The following is a 21,237-nucleotide window of genomic DNA, read 5'->3' as shown; positions in this document are numbered from 1 at the left end:
AATTTTTAACAGTTGTAAAAAGGTCATGGCAATTTTAAAGTCAACCTGTAATTGCATATGCTTATATAATTTAGATCAACAAGCATTAAACTTGTGTGAATTATTACTTAAATTTCACTTGCTTATTATTTTAATTTCTAATTAATTTCATGCATGCATGGAAGGACATTATTTCACGTAAGAGTAAATTTTGGATTCTCCCATAAAATATACTTTTAATAATATTTGTTTTTATTTTCTCCTCAATTAAACCACTCATTCAAAACTATGGTGTATAAGTCTAATTTTTATAAGGGATTTGCTAACTACACGCATTTATTTGTTTAGTATAATTGTATTATCAGTTAGACTATTTTTTTTTTAATTATAGTTTACTAATGTACTCATAATTAAAAATAAGAATACTTAAGTTAACAAATCTCACAAACATTTACTAAAATACATATTTTATTTTAGTATGAATATGTAAACAAGTTACATCATTATATATTTTAAAATATTTTTAATTATAATTTGTTAATGTATTAATATTAATATAAAGATGTGTATATTAACAAAAACCTTCTTATCTTATGATTGGTACAAGCGGATCTCTAAAATATTTGGCTAAAAGGAAAACTTGAAATTAAGTTAAAAGTGGCATGGAGAAGAATCAAAGAATTACAATAAAGAGATTCGTCTAGGCTGTAAAATCTAACGGCTCATAAAAACTTGTAAAGAAGATTTCATCTCTTAAAGCCAACCTGTAAAGCCAATTCCAGTCCCACAAAGACAAGACTCTTCCATTGATGTTGTCTTCACAAAGGAAAATTGATCCAACGGTTCATGAATATGTAGATTCAAGGAAGAGAAGATCCCAACCCAACTTTTGACGCAAAATAACATCCACATACATGCCTTGATGGGACCTGTGGTGCACATGAAGTCAAATGGGTGGTATACTTTCTAACATCCCACACGAGAGAAATAAAAAAAAAATCTAATAACAAATATGGGTTGCATTTATTATTCATATAATAATAAATGTTGATTCGTAGTATCGTGGTGGATTTATACATATGATATTTATGCAATGACCATGCATTGGTGGTACCAGCTCATGCACCACCACTCAAAGTGGGATGGAAAGGCTTATTATATGGTGCGTTGGATTAATAATAATGTGTTTAAATTGATATAGCTGGGAGTTTATGGCTAGGGTTGGTTTGCTATAATATTAAAATCTAGTGGACCGTAAGAATGATGAATGAGGAAATTTAATCCCAGTTTTTATTTTTTATTTTTTGAAGAGAAATTTAATCCCAGTTAGAGATATGAAAGTAAACAACTAAGCAAGGATCTGTTTTGTAAAAGAAAAGCATTGGGAAAACGACAAAAAGATTAAAAAAACGATTAATTTCGTTCAATTTCCTTTATTTAAGTAAAGTTTAACTTCTAAGCTTTCTTTGATGTTTGTTTTAATATGTAAATATGAATACCCCACTTCTCTCCCATTTTATTAGACTAGTTTTTTTTTCTCCTTACAATACTCGTTAATATGACAGTGTCATATTAAAAAACTAAGGACAAATTATGCTCAAATTAAATCCTTTAAGGTTTTGTTTTGTGCTTAGGTTTGCTACATAGTTATGATAACTGAATTTGATATATTGTTCGCTTTGAGGTTCATATAGATCTCAAAGTTATTTGTCTTTAAAAGTCATTTTGATGGATTAAGAGAAAAAAAATACTTATAAATCATCTTTGATTTTAACTCGTAAGACATGTAAGACTCTTTTGATGTAATGGAACAAGTTTAGTAGAATTATACCTAATATTTTCTTAATTTTATTTTGTTCCTTTATAAAAAAAAAATCTTTGTTAATAAGAAGGATATACAGGGTTCTATTATATGATTTTTAAAAACATAGCATAGAATAAAAAACAAAAGAAATATCAAATAATTTTTTTTATTAAACTTTCTGAGTGTAATGTGATTTGTAAAAAAAAAAAGACACAAATTAAAAAAGAAAATCATAATAAAATATACTTGTATCTGACACATGTTTATTCTAATGATCTTTATATCTGACTTAAATTTTTGATATCAACATTAGATTGATTTGAGTGACACTCAACTTACATTCTTTAAACAAAGTTTCACGTTCAATCTTTATATACATAAAAAAGTTTGCACATAATTGAGATCTCATAAATATTTTGCACAAATAAGATGATATAAGAAAATGATAAAACTATTTATTTAATTCCAAATCCAACTTAATTGAGATCTGATTAAATTGAGGCAATTTAATTATTGAAATAATGTATTAATTTCAAATTTATATATAAAATTAATATTTTTGTTTACAATTACATATAGTTTAATCAGTAGACTTTAAAATAAATATATATTGTAATATAACTTGTTATATTTTAGTAAATTGATTCAAATTCTCTTACAAATTAAGACACGAAGAAGGAAATGGAATGCTTAAAAACCGGAATGGGAACTTTCCCGACGAAATTCCGTCCGCTGGAAATGGAACCGCGTAAGCCGTTAATTTTTTTGGTTGGAAATGAGAGCGAAAGAGTGCATAATGTATTTGCGAATTGCGTGTATATCTATCTGTACTATGTTAGGAACTTAACCTTAGCAAGGGTTAGTTTGAGGTTAAGGTTGAGTTTTCAACTTTCATGTCTCATGTTTTGTTGGGTATCCCTGGTGGAGGAGGAGCAAGTAACGCCGTAATAACGAGGTTGTTGACTACACTCACACCACCCCTATTGTATCTGTTTGTTTTTTAGTATTATCTGTTTTCTTTTTTTAACTTTTGAAAAACTCAAACTATGCTTTTCCGTGATAGGAGTTAGGAGAGATATCAGCATTGTTCTTTATCCATCTAACTATTATCCATATCCATTCCATTAAATGGATGAGTTGTATTATCATAAAAAGGAGGCTATTTTGCTGGTATCATTTTCCTTTTTCTCGTGTATATCACATTGATGAATTGTTAAGGATTTAATATTTAATATTTGCTAGTATTGATTATATTTAAAGAAAATGCTATGTTGCCAAATACCCGATCATATAAGATTTTCGGACATATATGTAAGTTTAAATTAAAATTTGAAGAAAAAAAAAATACAAAACCTAAGCTCGGCCACATATCGATAGGGATGTTATAACAACTTCTATTATGAATGTGTGACATGGAGGTGAATTTTAAATGTGACAAAATGTTTAATATTATAAAAAATGATTTAATATACTAATAAATATATAAATGAAGTGCATTTAGGATTCATTGTAAATTTTAGTTAAAGGTTGGGGGTTGGGTGTCAAAGGACTTATTGTCACTAATGCATAATAAACGGGAAATTAATTTATATAGAAAAAAAACTCAAAAAGTAAATTACACCTTCCTCCACTTACAAATTCAAAGTTCTCTAAAATAGTTATAAATTAGTATACCTTACGAATAGCCATCCTCTTCCCACCATTGAAAATGTAAGTTACTTTATATTAAAAAGAAAATGTGATATAACAAGCAAGAGTTTAATTTGGTTATATTTCTCTTTAATGTGCTAAGCTAATTAACATCGTCACTTCTATTTAATTTAACTACTTTCGTACTTTCCTTGTAAGTAATTGGAAATCAATACCACGTGCTGTGCTCTTTGCAATATATGCGTAATCTATTCAACACAACAACAATAGGGTATTCAATGATCTGATAGATTGCCAATAAGTCTATTTATTTACCCTTGAAGATTAAGATTTTGAATCATGACTCAATCAGCAAAAGAAAAAACAAATGTCTTGTAAATAAAGTTACACTGGTAAATTTACATGACCAAATGTTTGATAAATTTGAATACAATTCAGTAGCTCAATTTTAAAATCTGTTTATCTGCCGGATAACAATATATTGTTTATGGAACTTTCTAGCTAGACTTTACATGAATGAATCTAGATGGAAGGAACGGGGTAATAATGAGTGATCAGTGATATGGTTTACGCGTAAAGCAGTGGAGTGAAATTCTAATTTATTATGGCGATGATAATAATGACAAACCGTTGCAATTAATCTTTTTACTTTGTCTTTGCCAATAAGCAAAGTTGGAGGATTCAATGGAATTTGGATCTTGTTAAGATTGTTGTCCACAGTTAAATATATTAATAAAACAGTGTGTTTATCTATTTAAGGGAAATCAGTGTGTTTATTAGTACAGCAAAATAATATTTTATTATCCTTTTCTTTTGCTTTTAAGGTATTTTCATATATTTTTTAACATTTAAAAAATCAAATTACTAATCTTTTTTTAATTTTCACGTTAATTTTTAATTTAATATTTTTTCACATTTTTAGAAGACTTACTATTAATTTTTATAGTGATTTTTTCTGTAAATATCAATTTTTGAATTTTTTATTTTTTTTTAAATTATGATAAAATTTAAAAATAATGCATATATTAATAGTGTAAAGACACATTCTGATTCAATCACAGACACTACAATTAATTATAAAAATTACATAACTTTTATAATAATTATTATATTAAAATATATAAAAATAATTTTTAATTAATTAAAAAATATATTTTTACATTAATATGACACGTCTAAGGAAATTCATTTTTTTTATCTTCTCTCAAAAAACCTTAACTGTCTCATTCTTTACTTTTAAATAAATTATAATGATTAAATTTTTCTTTCAGCAGGCCAAAAAAGAATTAGTAACTTTTTAGTCTATGAAGGCGTTGTAGCTGAAATGCTGAATGAATTATTCAAATTCTTCGGAAAAAAATTGTGCTATTTTTCATTATTTTTCTCTCTTCTAATGTATATAAAATTAATTACACATACATTTTTTTTTTATTTTTTTTGTAATCATGTTTAGATATTTATCATTTTAAAAACCAAGAAAGTATTATATGTTTAATTTTTTATTTATTTTAATAACAACAATTTATAAAATATTAATAAAATAAAATGATAATTTTATCGAATCTAATTATAATTATAAAATATTTTAATTTACCCGAATATTTTTTTTATAATACTGTACAAAATTGAAAATAAGAATGATTTATAAAATGAAAAAAAATAGTACTATTCCATAGTGATAAATTCCCGAAATGTCGTATATCCTGACAAAAGCCCAAAAAAGTCCCTTTAATTGCAAATTTATCTTTTGTATCTCACAAAAATGACAAAATGGCGTTAATATAACAGCACCCCCCCGAATCCTCCCTTCCCTTGTATCTGTATCCCACTTTCATTTCATTTTCGTTTTCTCTCTCTTCTTTCTTTCTCTTTAAACGCCGACCAACGACGCGACACGACACCGTTTCGATGGTGGTGAAGATGATGCGGTGGAGGCCGTGGCCCCCTCTCGTCTCGAAGAAGTACGAGGTTAAGCTCGTCGTGAAAACCCTCACTCTCCAGGGCTGCGATCTGGTGCGTGCGTCCGCAGAGAAAGGCTTCATGCTCCAGATTAAGTGGAAGGGTCCCAAGCTTACCCTAAGCTCGCTGAGACGCAACGCCGTTGCGAGAAACTTCACCAGAGAAGCGCACCCTGAACAAAACGACGACGTCGTTTTGTGGGACGAGGAGTTTCACGCACTCTGCACCCTCAACGCGTACAAAGACAATGCCTTTCACCCCTGGGAAATCGCTTTCTCTCTCTTCAACGTCTCTCTCTCTCTCTCACTCTTTCTCTTTTCCTCTGTTGCAATTTTAGAATATTTTTCATTTGGGGTTTTTTGTTGACTTTCTTTTTTAATTAAAAGTAAAAACTGATTTTGTGGGTTAATTGGAAAGTTTTTATTTTTATTTTTTCAAAATTGTTGTTGGTTTGAGTTTGATTTTGAACTGGGACTGTTCTGTGTTGCAGGGTTTGAATCAAAGGTCAAAGACTAAGGTTCCTGTGGTTGGAACTGCGACTTTGAATCTAGCTGAATTTGCATCTGTGGTTGATCAAAAGGATTTTGATTTGAACATTCCACTCACAATTTCTGGTGGCTCTGCGGAGTCTTCTTCTCCTTCACTCAGTGTATGTTGTTTTAGTTGAGACTATGATAATTGTTCTTTGATTTAACATTGAGGATTTGTTTTTGTGTATTTATAGTGGTTGGTTTTGGTTGTTGTGTGTAGATATCGATTAGTTTGGTGGAGTTAAGAGCGGTTCAAGAGAGTACAGAGTTAGTTCATAATAAATCCATAGTGCCTGTGGCTTCGGCTTCTTCGCCTTTGGTTCAGTCAGGAGATACTACCTTGGTTGAGAAAGACGAGCTTTCGACGATCAAAGCCGGTCTTCGAAAAGTGAAGATTTTGACCGAGTTTGTTTCTGTTAGGAAGGCAAAGAAAACCTGCCCTGAGGAGGAGGGGAGTGAGGGCAATTTCTCAGCCAGGAGTGAGGATGGTGAATACAATTACCCCTTTGACTCTGATTCCCTCGACGATTTCGAAGAGGGCGATTCGGATGAGGTGAAGGAAGATTCGAGTGTGAGGAAGTCGTTTAGTTATGGGAAACTGGCGTATGCCAATGCTGGGGGGGCTTTTTACTCCAGCATGAGGGTGAATGGTGAGGGTGAGGACTGGTTTTACTACAGCAATCACAGATCAGATGTTGGGGTTTCGCATAAAGAGGATTCTTTGACCGTGTCAGTGACTGAGCCTTATGTGTTGCAAAGCTCAAGGCGTAGTATACTGCCTTGGAGGAAGAGGAAGTTGAGTTTCAGATCTCCTAAATCTAAGGGGGAGCCATTGTTGAAGAAGGCTTATGGCGAAGAAGGCGGTGATGACATTGATTATGATCGCAGACAGCTTAGCTCTGATGAATCCCTTTCACTCGGGGTAGGAATTTACTTGCTTGTTCTCGCTGATTTCATTTATCTACATGTTTATGGCACAAGAAAGAAATTATAAAACAATAGGTATCTGGGTGTACTGAAAATTGATACTTTGGTCTTTGTGATTACTGATTAGTACTTGTTGACTAGTGATCTGACATTTGTGGTAAGTTGTATGTTTATTGAGGAATTAGTGACAGTAACTTCTGAACCTTTAGGGATGCACTTGAAAACTGTTGTTAATTAGCTTAGCAGTACCAGTGTTTCACACTGTATGTCTGTCTTGCAGAAGACTGAGGATGATTCAGGTGCAAATCGATCATCGGTGTCCGAATTTGGGGATGACAATTTTGCTGTCGGGAGTTGGGAGCAGAAAGAAGTAATGAGCCGTGATGGTCACATGAAACTTCAGACACAGGTCTTCTTTGCTTCAATTGATCAGCGCAGTGAACGTGCAGCGGGTGAGAGTGCGTGTACCGCTCTTGTTGCGGTAATGGCTGATTGGTTCCAAAACAATCGTGATCTCATGCCAATAAAGTCCCAGTTTGATAGTCTTATTCGGGAAGGCTCGTTAGAATGGAGGAACTTGTGTGAAAATCAGACCTATAGGGAGCGATTCCCTGACAAACATTTTGATCTTGAAACAGTCATCCAAGCCAAAATACGCCCCCTTTCTGTGGTTCCTGGCAAGTCCTTCATTGGATTTTTCCACCCAGAAGGAATGGATGAAGGGAGATTCGATTTTCTGCATGGGGCCATGTCTTTCGATAACATCTGGGATGAGATTAGTCATGCTGGACGGCAGTGCACTAACAATGATGAACCCCAGATTTATATTATTAGTTGGAATGACCATTTCTTCATCCTCAAAGTTGAAGCTGATGCTTACTGCATCATCGACACTTTGGGGGAGAGGCTCTATGAAGGATGCAATCAGGCGTATGTCTTGAAATTCGACAGCAACACGGTAATATACAAAATGCAAGATGTTGCTCAAGGGTCTGGCGAAAAACCAGCCAGTGATCTTCGAACTGTTGCAGAAGTATTAGAGCAGAATGACAGACAGATCCAACCAATCAATGGCAAAGAGGTTGATTCTGTTGTTGACACAGAAGAACATTTGAAGAGTGACCAAGAAGAGGAGGTTGTGTGCAGAGGGAAAGAAGCATGCAAAGAATACATTAAAAGCTTCTTGGCAGCAATCCCTATTAGAGAATTGCAAGCAGATGTCAAGAAAGGTTTAATATCATCAACTCAAACACCATTTCATCATAGGCTACAAATTGAGTTTCACTACACTCAGGTGTTGCAGTCTTGTGTTGCACCTCCAGTAGTGGCTGAACCATCCATGACTGTGCCAGAGACTCTTGCTCTTGCAGTAACTGAGGTTTCCGCATAATAATTGTACTACTGTAAATTAAAGGAAAAAATGTGGTTATTCTAACTAGTCTTACGTTAAGAGTGCTTTCTGATTTTAAGTGAAATTAACAAAAAGGCTTTGTTTTGCTACATCTTACCAAGGAAGAGTATCTGTAAATGACTTTGTAATTTCCTTTTCGATGTGAGAGCTCAAACTTTTGGCACCTAACATGTAGTTTGCAAAAGACTTGTGAATTGGCTTACATTTTGCACTCTGATTCCACAAGATCATATTTATTTATTATTTACTCATAGCAATGATATAAGATCAATTAATAAAAAAATAGATTTTGGTTTTCATTCCTCCATTGTTATTGTTTGATCTCATCAGTATATTTTATGTGAGAGCTCAAACTTATGGCATCTAACATGTAGTTTGCAAAAGTCTTGTGAATTGGGTTTATAAACATTTTGCACTCTGATTCCAAGCTTATATTTATTTATTATTTACTGATGGCAATGCTATATGATCAATTAATAAAAAAAATAGATTCTGGTTTTCATTCCTCCGTTGCTATTGTTTGATATAATCAGTATATTTTATAATAATTTAGTTCAGCTTAAACAATTTCGTTGTAGTTTTCATGTCTAGTTAGATTTAATTTTAAAGGAATATCAAACGTTTGATAATGATAACTAGTTCAAATCATTTTATCTCATATTGGCTATTTTATTTAGTTATTATAAAAGTATGTCTAAGAATTACATTGGAACATACTTTTACTAGTCAAATTGAAGCGTCTTTCAATGTAAAATAACTAATGTTTGGGGCTAGTGGGTTTCATAGAAGCATCAAGTTGTGGGAGCACATAATGCAAACATCATCCATTATAATCAATGCTTCATTTGCTAAAAAAATCGTCGAGTTTATTAACCACACGTGTAATCTACAAGCATATCAGGTCTGCATCATGAATAATATTATCAACCGAGGAGCATCATGTGAATAACGGTTGTGGTTTTCTGCTGAGCAATTTACAACACATCTCCCCATGAGTGAATGGCTCAATCTATTTAGTTCAGCTACAAGTGTCTGTGACAAATTGATCAAATAAGGTCACTTTTACAAATATTTTTTATCAAATAGGGTCTGTTTTAAAATTATTGATGGGGGGGTCTTTTTTTCATGCAAGTCGTCATTGATGCTGGCGATACAGCTGAGTCGCCATTGGCATTGACGAGATAGGGCTGACGTGGAGGTGTTTCGCCATTGACATTGGCAAAACACGTGACGTGGAAGTGGAGGTGGGTCTAGCCAGCAGCATTGGCGAAACAGGTGAGGCTTCCCAGCTAGGTTCAGGTGTTGCAGGGTAGGGCGCAGAGATTCAGCTGGGTTTCGCTAACATGGCTGGTGATATATGTGAAGAACGTATCTCGCCATTGCTGCTGGCGAGACAAGTGCTTATGTGGCGCGCATGCATGCAGGGTCGCAGACTTTTTAGAAACCTTTTCTGAAAGGGTTTCGCAAGTGGGAGTAGTGGAATAAGCTTCTCCCCTATAAAACGATCATGCACGAATGAATGAGAGCAGCTGCATGAATTTGAATTTCCTGGTGCTTGTTACATTTGTGTTGGTGGCGAAACTCAAACTTAGGTAAGTAGTTAATATTTGTTGTGTTTATTTTTTTCCTGTTGCTTGATAATTAAATTATCTGTTTTAGTTTTAGGTATTAAAAAGTTTGTATGCTATATTTGTTTTAGGTATTAATATTATTTGTTTTAGATATTTTATGTTATTATTTGTGTTACATATATATATATATGATATGTTAGTTTGTATTAATTTGGTATATATATATATATATTGTTTAAATTTTTCTTTTGTTATTAAAATATATATTGTGTTATTTATTTAAATTTATATTTGGTGTGTTATGTTATTCTTTGGTAGTGGCAAAAAGCTTGTGAGTTGCGTGTTCTCTTGCCCATATTTGGTTTTCTCAAACTTGGTACATAGTTAATATTTTTTGTGTTCTATTTTTTTGTTGGTCATAATTAAATTATTTGTTTTAGTTTTAGGTATTATAAAGTTTGAATGTTATATTTATTTTAGGTATTCTAAGTTATTATTCAAATATATGGTACGTTAGTTTGTATTAATTTTTTGGTATATATATTGTTAAATTTTTTCTGTTGTTATTAAAATATATATTGTGTTATTTATTTAAATTAGTGTTTGGTGTTGTTACGCTTTGGTGGTGACAAAAAGCTTGTGAGCTGAGTGTTCTCCCGTCCATATTTGGTTTCCTCAAAGATACTTATTTAATATATTTTTGTGTTCTCTTATTTGTTTTAGGTATTTTAAGTTATTATTCTAATATATGGTACGTTAGTTTGTAATAATGTGGTATATATATTGTTAAAATTTTTGTTTGCATATTAATTTATATTATTAAAATATATATTGTGTTATTTATTTAAATTTGTGTTTGTATGTATTTTAATTTATTTGTAGAATATATTTAAATTTTTTCATTTGTATAATATATTTATATTTTGTTATTCAAATATATATATTCCGTTATTTATTTAAAGTTGTGTTTGCATGTATTTTAATTTATATGTAGAATATATTTAAATTTATTTTATATATATATTTAATTAAGTTTTTATAAATGTACGTAATTTTTTTATTTTATGTACAAATAATGTTAATTTTTTTTTGTAAATTTATTGTATTATATTTTATTTTGCAGTATCAATGACATTTTCCTCGTCATGTTCATCAAATATACAAATTAAGTCTGGTCCAATTGATGGTGATGTTTTATGGATGCAAGCTAAGCATGTTTCAGAACATATTTGGAATGAGGAAGAAGATAGAAAATTACACATTAGACGAGTTGTCCCCACGTATCAAGGTCAAGAAGAAATATCAGAGAAAATTATTCCTCTACTTCGACAATCTGGTTTTTACTGGATTATGAAGATGAGATATTTAAAAACAAATGCGGCATTAATTAGTGTCTTGATTGAAAGATGGAGGCCCGAAACACATACATTTCACATGAGATGCGGAAAGTGTACTATTACTCTTCAAGATGTCTCTATTTTATTAGGTCTCCTTGTGGATGAGTCACCGTTAATTGGTCCAACAAATCTTGATTGGACTGATTTATGTGAAAAATTGTTAGGAGTCAGACCACAAGAAGGTGAACTTCAAGGTAGTACGATTAAATTAAGTTGGTTGGCTCATCATTTTCCACAATTAAATAACCATGATGGTAACCTACAACAAGTAAAAAGGTTTACCTATGCATGGATCCTTAGATTCATAGGAGGTGTCCTATTTGTTGACAAAGGCAGTAACAAAGTTTTCTTGAGGTACCTGTAATTTTTTACGTGACTTTAGAGAGTGCAGCACGTATGCATGGAGACCTAATAAAACTAATTTGTTTATTTATATAGAGAGATGTGCAGCGCCACCGATTATAAAACTAAATCAATCGGAGGTATGTGCATCTTAATACAAATGTGAGCATGGGAACGATGCACAAGTTTGGCTCCAAAGAGGACTCCTCCCCTAATAGAAAATAGACCACTCCGACACACAGGTTAGTCGTTTAAAAAATTAGATTTAATTTCAAAATAATTAATAATTTAATGTATCGACAATGATGATTTGATAATTTTTTATAGGTGGCTACGACGTGGAAATCAACACATCGACAATGATGATGTGATAGTTTTTCGTCACAAATTAGATATTATGAAACGACATGAGGTAAGAACATGTTAATGTATTGGTTAAATAATAAATAATATGTCATATTTCACTGAAAACAAACAATTGTGTTGTTATACGCCGTTTCTATGGGAGCCTTACACAACAAATGTTATGTTAGTGTTGCCTCCAATTTGTTTAGTTGGAAGTGTAGCGTGGTGCGCGGTGGTGTCACTAATTTGTTTCCAAGTTATTGAGTGACACCAACCCAATAGAGTATTGAGATAATTTGGAATGCAACAACCAATTTTAGGGTGTCCTTCGCAACCCTTGAATATTCATGGCATAACACTGAAAGGCAAACATGATGAAAATTGGGGGCAACTGTATGTCCCAATGATTAGTCAATGGAACAATCGAGCTAATTTTAGGGTCGACGGTTATCCTCAACAAGAGGGTCTATTGAGCTTTAACTCCGACTACATGGTCTGATATAGGTGAAAACCAAAGATGTTTGTTGACCCTAAAAATGCAAACACAGCTACATTGATATTTTTTTTGTTTTTTGAATATTTAACTTCAAATTATTTTTTAAATCATCGCCATTAATTTTCTCACCCTAATAATTGCATGCTGAAGTTGCGGAGACATTATAGTACATGGTGTCTCCATAAGGGAGGAATACATGGGCAGTTGATGATCTCATGCCTTATGTGGAGAAAATAATCATTTTATAGGAAGAGCAAGAGAGAATCACTGAGCTTGTGTCACATGGTCCAGCAGGAATAGAGCATCAATTTGCAACACAAGAGTTTCATATTCTCCACTCAAGTGCTGAAACTCAAGGCATAGGCAAACGAAGGGAGGCTGTTGAAGCGGAAGCATATTCCCAATAAATGGCGAAGGGTGACCATGAAATGTATTACACACCACCAACATTTTCTCAGTATCTGACACAGATGTATCAATATCCTTTCGAAGGTCATCACACTAATACTTCTACAGGCGAACATTCGTTTGGTGGTGTTGCGGAAACACATCCTAAATTTTTCATGGCCTACTATGACCCCTTCACAACAACATGATGCCCCAATTCTAACACCTAATGCTCCATTAGGTACTCAATGAAATGTACCGGAGTAATACCTGATATGGATGACTTATTAGGTGTTGATTTACGTCACCAATTTTCTGCTGAGGCTGTCCAAGTTGAAGCGAGGAGACATTGGGGCAGAAGAAATCCTGATAGAGCAACACAAAGATAGGAACGACCATGTGACACATCCTCACGTCATCATGGACACCATAACGAATGATTTTCATGTCTCTGTTTAAATATGTTGTTGTATGTTTGTCATTTCAATTTGAGACTTAACCTATCGTTTATTTTATGAAGTCTTACTAATGGATACAATTTATGTAGCGCACCAAAATATAATAATAAACCAAAATAACTAATGTTACTAACAATTTCATTGAAGAACACAAACTAAATACATTCAATAGAAGTTCAAGCAATACAAGTTACTTGTCTCAGATATCTAAGGTCACTGATAAATTATTTCCACATGATGTAACAGAATTTGCTGAAAAAAACCTAGAACCACCGGTAACATCCTTTTCTACGTACAATTCTAGAACTGACATTTGTTCTTGTTGTTGAAAACTTTCGATCATAGTTTCAACATATTCGTCATCACAAATTTGCAACGCAATATATTTTCCCGAAATTAAAAATCTACAACTTATAGCATAAATAATTTCATTATTTTCTAACTTTACCTTATCTCCAATTTTTTTCAAAGCATTGAAACTAATTCCACGTTTAATCTGAATCGCTTTTTTACTACCTTCAAATATTACACAATCATTCTCTTCATATACCCTTCCATTGAAATACAAGACTGTTATAACCGAATTCATCATATACCTACAAAAACAATATTATAGATAATTAATCGTAACAACAATAATTTCAAAATAAAAAAATCTAATTAAAAAAATTACTACACTTAAACTTCATTCTAAACAAAAATGATTACTTCAACTAAATAATTTGTGAATCATCTCAGGAGAATTATTGAGAAACTTAAAAAATTTGAACGCTTTCAACGTACAAAAAGTTCAATTTTTAAGCAGGAACAAAGCATCAAAATAACTGAATTCATCATATACCTACAAAAACAATATTATAAATAATTAATGACAACAATAATAACTTCAAAATAAAAAAATCTAATTACAAAAAATACTACAATTAAACTTCAAATTCAAATTTTATTCTAAAAAAATTATTACTTTAAATTAATAATTTCTCAATGATCTCAAATGAATTATCAAAAAAATTAGAAACTTAAAAACTTGAACCTTTCAACGTACAAAAAAATTGAAAGTAGCAATTTTAACCAAGAAATTATAAGGCAAAAAAAAGTTGAAAGTAGCAATTTTAAGCAAGAAATTTTAAGGCAGAAAAAAGTTGAAAGTAGCAATTTTAAGCAAGAAATTTTAAGGCAGAAAAAAGTTGAAAGTAGCAATTTTAAGCAAGAAATTTTAAGCCAGAACAAAGCATCAGGCCTTCTTATTCAAAGGGGTAACCTGTTTCGCGATAATTTCTCAGAAGACAAACTTTAAAAACTTTAAGCCTTTCAACGTAAAAAAATTTCAAAGTGGAGGCAGAACAAACAAAGCTTGCTTTTTAAAGAATGTCGATGCACCTATTTCACTATTTGTAGTGGCGGAAACTGCAGTTGTTTCGCCCATGACAATGGCGAACCATGCATGCATGCAAAGTTGCTCCTGTCACGCCAGACCTAGCCTGCTCCCCTCCCTTTGCGCCTACCCTGCTGCAACGCCAAACCTAGCCTGCTCCCCTCCCCCTGCGTGCCTACAGTGCCTGAGGTGTTTCGTCATTGGCACTGGCGAAACCCTCCCCACGTCAGGGCTGCCCTAAGTCGCCAGTTCCAGTGGCAAAAATCACTGGCTATTTCGCCAGTGATAGTGGCGGAAAAGCCACGTGTCCGTCCCAGGGTGGTATTGCCAGCTCCAGTGGCGATATACTTCATGCATGGTTGGGTTCCACGTAAAAAAAAGAGACCCCCTCTGGTATTAGTTTGGAAAGGGACTTATATCGAGAAATAATTTCTAAAACTAACCCATTTGGGTCAATTTGTCCAATGTTTGTAGCAAAATCAATTGTCCAATTCATTTATCCATGATCCATCTTGACATCAATACTTTTGGATCACATATATACATGCTAAGTTTGATAATGTGAAGAGTTCATTGTATCCACGATCCATCTTAACATCAATACTTTTGAACACTCACATATTAAGTTTGATAATGTGTTTTTTTTTTACATTATTAATCAACTAAGTTATATCAGGATTAATTTTTAAGGTAATTATCATAAAAATAAAAAAATTGTTATACCTAATAATTTCTAATTGGACAACTGTTTTTGATTTTAGATTTTGAAAGATTTTTTCAAGTTTACAATGGATTAATCTTTTAAAATTAATTTTAGTTTAATCTTTTGTGGTTGTTTGAGTTAAATTAAAGAGAATGATAGAGCATGTAAAATGCATTTTTTTGGTCTTTTCCCTCATTACACTCTTTCTGTTCTATTTTTGGTAGTTAGAAACTATCCCAATGGGTTTGTCTCCACAATATTTGATGCTTTTTATTGCCCAAACGCAAGGAAAACTCAGATAGAAAGTCTTATGGAAGATGGCATATTCTTCTGTTGCGCTTTTGAATGTTGAAAAAGAAAAAGAAAGAAGGGAACTAGCCATTATTCGTTTTGTAGTTTATTATTTTAATTCTTGGGGGATTTTCATCCTCAAATAATAAATAACATAATACGAGAAAAGTCGTGTATGACTAAGATTCTCTACGAATCTTTGTGTACCAATTGAGATGTTGCATGCTTGTGATTTTTATTTAATCAGGTGAATTTCAGATTCCCTCTAAAATAGGCATGGCTGATTCGCACAATTACTTTTGGACAAAAGTAGTTTATTAGTAGAATTATTTTCAGGGATCGAAAAAAAGTGCTTTGAAAATATTAACTTGTTATTGACTTTTATTGAATTGACATGGAGCTTCAAATATTAACATGTTATTTTGAAGTATCTTTCAGAATAACATGTTACTTACATATATGTGAGATATTTTTTGGGTGACTGAGATTTGGTCTCAGTGCCATATCGCTTAGCTTTTGTGAAAATAGGGAGTTCAATTCTGTAATACCCTTTGATCAGTAGATAAAGTATATGCTGCATTGTTGGATGTTGGACTAGCAATAGGATTTTTTTTCTTTGATAATTGTTTTGGTTTTTGGCATTTCATCATGGTGCATCATTGCGAAATTAATGCAACGTGAGTCATTTCACAATCATTTTACGAATTTAAATAAAACAATTTAAATAATTTAACAGTATCAATATAATTACAAATTATCATATACGATCAATTATTAACTTTTATAAAATTAATTTTAAAAATTATTGTTAACAAATTTTGGATCATATATATATATATATATAACATAATTGAATGGGTTAGAACCATCATTTTATTAGCTAAAATATTAAAGTGATTTGATCAATATAAAATTATGATTAAGGGCATATATGTCATGAAAGATTAATTGTATAGATAACATTAGTGATATTATAATTTGGTGAGGGGCCAAATTATAATTACCAAATTTGGGATAATTGATGACAGTTACCAATACAAGAGGTTATGGTCTTGTTTGTAGAATTTCACTTTTCTTTTCCTCTTTATCCCCATCAGACCATAAAAATTCAGAGAAGAAAAAAAGACTCTCTACAATTGAGAGATCATAGAACCAACCTTATCCTCATCAACCTTTCATCATTCCATTATGCCTAATCCAGGTACGATTTCGTATTTAGTTTTCATCATGATTTTGAGTATGAAAACACAATGAGATTTTATTCATTTTTACACAGTAATTTCTCTCTCTACGTTGATAGAAAACATGTGGTTAGGATTGATGATTGTCTGTTAGAATCAAATTAGGTTGATTGATTGAATCCCTACCAATAATGCACCTCTCATTTAAAGGTTACAGTGCATCATTAATATATATACACATAATTTTGTGCTCGTTCTTACTTTTAGAGGCCGCTCCAACTCATTAAAATAACAATCATGGGCTTCTAAAATTTAAAATAAATAATTTACTCAAGAAATGTTTTAATTTTGGATTTGGTGCATCAATGCTCAAAATTTAGCTATGATATATCATTTTAATTGTTTAGCATTTAAATGAGCTAATTGAATCAAGATATCACCAAAGTGACCTCTCTTATGTAGATTGTTGACGAGAAATGTTAACGTGTGTAATTATTTATATGAGTGGTGATTGGTCCAAAGGAAAGTTACCATTTAACTAATTTACATACACACACCTATGATGTTAAACGTGTGATAATTATGAGGTTTTGTATGTGAATGATAAATCACATCAAAAGATTGATTTGTTATTTGATATGCTTTTATTATCAATGTTTGCACATTACAACAAGGATATCACTAGCAATTAATATCACTGTCCAAAGATAATGGTGCACTAGATATCTTGAGATGGGATATACCATTATTTAAATGCATTGATGACTATTATGTGAGCTTATTGTATTGTTTGTTTTTATCTTTTCAGTTGTTGCTGCTATATCTGCTAATCTGAATTTGGTTTCTGGTTCTTAATTGGACAAATTTTAAGGACTGGAAAGAGAACATGCAAATTGTTCTTGGCTGCATGGATCTAGACCTTGCATTAAGGATTGAGAAACCCCCTTCTCCTATGGACTTGAGTAATTCTCAACAAGAGGAAACTTCATGAGAAGTGGGATCACTTAAATCGCATGAGGTCTTTAGGGACACTGTTTCGATGATATAACTAGTGCCAAAGAATTTCTTGCTGAAATTGAAAAGCGCTTTGCAAAAAGCGATAAGGCGGAAACAAGTACTCTTCTTCAAAACTTAATTAATTTCCATGAAGTATCAAGGTAAAGGAAATGTCAGGGAATACATTATGGGAATGTCAAATATTGCTTCAAAATTAAGGGCACTAAAGCTTGAGTTATCATAAGACTTGCGTATTCATTTAGTGCTAATTTCTCTACCTTTACGGTTTAGTCAGTTTAAGATCTCTTATAACTGTCAGAAGGAGAAATGGTCTCTTAATGAGCTCATTTCATACTGTGTGCTAGAAGAGGAAAGGCCGAAGCAAGAAAGGACTAAAAGTGCTCATGTTGCAAGTACCTCTAAAGACAAGGGCAAAAGAAAAAGAACTAAGGAGCCCAAGAATGAAGCTGCTAAGGGTCCAACACAAAAGAAACAAAATCAGAGTGACAACTGTTTCTTTTGCAGTAAGCCTGGACATGTAAAGAAGAAATGTACCAAATATTATGCTTGGCGTGCAAAGAAAGGTATGTTTCTTACTTTGGTCTATTCTGAGGTCAATTTAGCTTCAGTACCTAGAAACACTTAGTGGTTAGATTCTGGTGCCACTACTAACATAGTGTTTCAATGCAGGGTTGCCTAAGCTACCAGAAGCCAATTGATTCTGAAAGATGGATCTATGTTGGAGATGGTAAATCGGTGGAGGTGGAAGCTATAGGGCATTTTAGATTATTATTATGTACTGGTTTTTATTTGGATTTGAAAGACACTTTTGTTGTACCGTCATGTAGATGGAATTTGGTTTCAGTTTCTTATTTGGACAAATTGGGTTATTTGTGTTCATTTGGAAACAATGTGTTTAAGTTGTCTTTTAATTTAGATATTGTTGGAACTGGTTCACTCTTGGCTAATGATAATCTATATTTACTTGATACTATAGCTTCATATGGTGAATCCTTTAACGCAAAATTACATGATACTAAGCATAGAATTGATAATACAAACTCAGAAGCATTATGGCACAAGCGCTTAGGTCACATTTCTAAGAACATAATTGAACGACTCGTGTCAAATGGAATCTTAGGATTCCATTGATTTCATAAGCTTTGAATTTTGTGTTGAATGCATTAAAGGTAAACGAACCAAAAGCAAGAAATTAGGTGCATATGGAGTTACAGACATCTTGGAATTGATACATACGGACATTTGTGGGCCATTTCATACACCTTCATGGAATGGTCAATAATATTTTATATCATTCATAGACGATTACTTCAAATATGCATACTTGTTTCTTATACATGAAAAGTCACAATCTCTGGATGTGTTCAAAACATTTGAAGTTGAAGTTGAAAATCAACTCAACAAAAGAATCAAGAGTGTTAGATCTAATCGTGGTGGTGAATACTATAGCAGATATGACAGTTTAGGTGAACAACGTCTGGGGCCTTTTTCCAAGTACCTAGGGGAATGTGGAATCGTCCCACAGTACACCATACCGGGGTCACCTAGCATGAATGATGTAGCTGAAAGATGAAACAGAACTCTTAAGGATATGGTAAGAAGCATGATTTGTCATTCTAACTTACCAGAGTCACTCTGGGGAGAGGCACTAAAGACTGCAGCTTACATTCTAAATAAAGTGTCAACCAAGGCAACTGCCAAAACACCTTATGAGCTTTGGATTGGGCGAAAGCCTAGTCTGAAACATTTTCATGTATGAGGATGTCCAGCTGAGGCAAGGCCTTATAAGCCAAATGAAAGGAAATTGGACTCCCGAACAGTGAGCAACTAATTTATTGGTTATTCTGAAAGATCCAGGGGATATAAATTTTATGATCCCAAATTAAAGACAATTTTTGAGACGGGAACTGTCACATTCTTTGAGGATATTGAGTTTGGGGGGGAAGAATAAGGTTAAAGACTTTGTCTTAGAGGAAGAATCGATAACAATTTCAGAACCGATTCATACAGTTGCTTTTGATAAAGCAAATTCGGAACCTTTACAAGATATTTTTATTGAATCTCCCACTCAAGATAATTTGGTCGTTCATGAAGAACAAATTCAAGATCCTCAAGAACCTATGCTTCATGAGCTAGTACCTTTGTGGAGATCTACAAGAGAAAAGAGAAGTGCTATTCCAGATGATTATGTGGTATTTCTCCAGGAGCAGGAGGAAAATAATGGTATGATGGAAGATGACCTAGTCAACTTCCATCAAGTCATGCAAGATTCCAACTCAGAAAAGTGGATTGAAGCAATGAATGAGGAGTATAAGTCCATGCAAGACAACAAGGTTTGGGAACTTGTCCCATTACCAGAAGGTGTGAAACCCATTGGTTGCAAATGGATATTTAAGACCAAGCGGGATTCCAAAGGTAATGTGGAGAGGTATAAGGCTCATCTTGTGGCAAAGGGCTATACCCAAAAGGAAGGGATTAACTTTAAAGATTTTTTCTCTCCAGTTTCATCGAAAGACTCTTTTAGGACAATCATAGCTCTTGTTGCACATTATGATTTGGATTTTCATCAAATGGATGTCAAGACGACATTTCTCAATGGAAACATTGATGAGACAATTTATATGGTGCAACTAGAAAACTTTGTATCAGGAGACTTAAAGAATATGGTTTGCAAACTGACAAAATCCATTTACGGGCTAAAACAGACATCTCGTCAATGGTACCACAAATTTCATCAAATAATTCTTTCATTTGGTTTCAAGATGAATCTTGTTGATGATTGTGTGTATCACAAATTCAGTGGGAGCAAGTACATTTTCCTGGTCTTATATGTTGATGACATACTGTTTGCCACTAATGATATAAGTATGTTGCACAAAACCAAGAGATTTCTATCAAGAAACTTCGAAATGAAAGATCTTGGTGACGCCTCCTTTGTATTAGGAATTCAGATACATCGAGATTGATCTCGAGGTATTCTAGGATTATCATAAAGAAGTTATATTGAAAAGGTACTTAAAAGGTTTGACATGCAGGAATGTAAATCTGGGGATACTGTTAGAAGAGCTACTCTCTCTGCGATGCTATTCGGCAAGTGTACCGAGTCGCGCAAGTAATATAAAACAGTAAGAATCGAATATCGTATCCACAGGAAATTTATTTCACTCAAAAAATGTATGTTTAGTGAGCAAACATTTGTACACAATCAAAAGCAAAATAAATATCAAGTTTGGTTTTTGTGTGAAAATCTAGTTAACTATAAACTAATTTTCTATGGTTTGAGAAGTAAAAACAGTCAAGTAAGAAAGCGTTAGGTTGTTCTACTGAATCTACCTTAATGTTTCTATATATTTTTCTCTATTTAATGTTATCCTAGTGTTCTTATGCTGAGAAATTATCCAAACCAAGATCCCT

The 21,237-nt window shown here is 32.7% G+C and overlaps 1 protein-coding gene across 1 annotated transcript; it reads left to right on the top strand.

Moving 5' to 3' along the window:
• The first annotated feature begins 5,210 nt into the window (after nucleotides 1–5,210).
• On the top strand, nucleotides 5,211–8,428 carry LOC100796676 (uncharacterized). The gene is made up of 4 exons (XM_006588814.4): nucleotides 5,211–5,680; nucleotides 5,883–6,041; nucleotides 6,143–6,844; nucleotides 7,130–8,428. Exons 1-4 carry the CDS (start codon nucleotides 5,342–5,344, stop codon nucleotides 8,237–8,239), a joined length of 2,310 nt encoding a protein of 769 aa, XP_006588877.1. The 5' UTR covers nucleotides 5,211–5,341; the 3' UTR covers nucleotides 8,240–8,428.
• Nucleotides 8,429–21,237: the final 12,809 nt, after the last annotated feature.

The sequence above is a fragment of the Glycine max genome, chromosome 10, assembly GCF_000004515.6.
Source record: "Glycine max cultivar Williams 82 chromosome 10, Glycine_max_v4.0, whole genome shotgun sequence".
NCBI classification, from domain to species: Eukaryota; Viridiplantae; Streptophyta; class Magnoliopsida; order Fabales; family Fabaceae; genus Glycine; species Glycine max.
The sequence above is the reverse complement of the archived record's forward strand: the minus strand, read 5'-3'. Positions and strand labels throughout refer to the sequence as shown.

Bases quoted from the DNA above. Each gene is read 5' to 3' on its own strand.
- LOC100796676 (XM_006588814.4), top strand. From the start codon at position 5,342: ATGGTGGTGAAGATGATGCGGTGGAGGCCGTGGCCCCCTCTCGTCTCG. The intron at 5,681-5,882 runs GTCTCTCTCTCT...TCTGTGTTGCAG, and splicing joins TCGCTTTCTCTCTCTTCAAC to GGTTTGAATCAAAGGTCAAA. The intron at 6,042-6,142 runs GTATGTTGTTTT...TGTTGTGTGTAG, and splicing joins CTTCTTCTCCTTCACTCAGT to ATATCGATTAGTTTGGTGGA.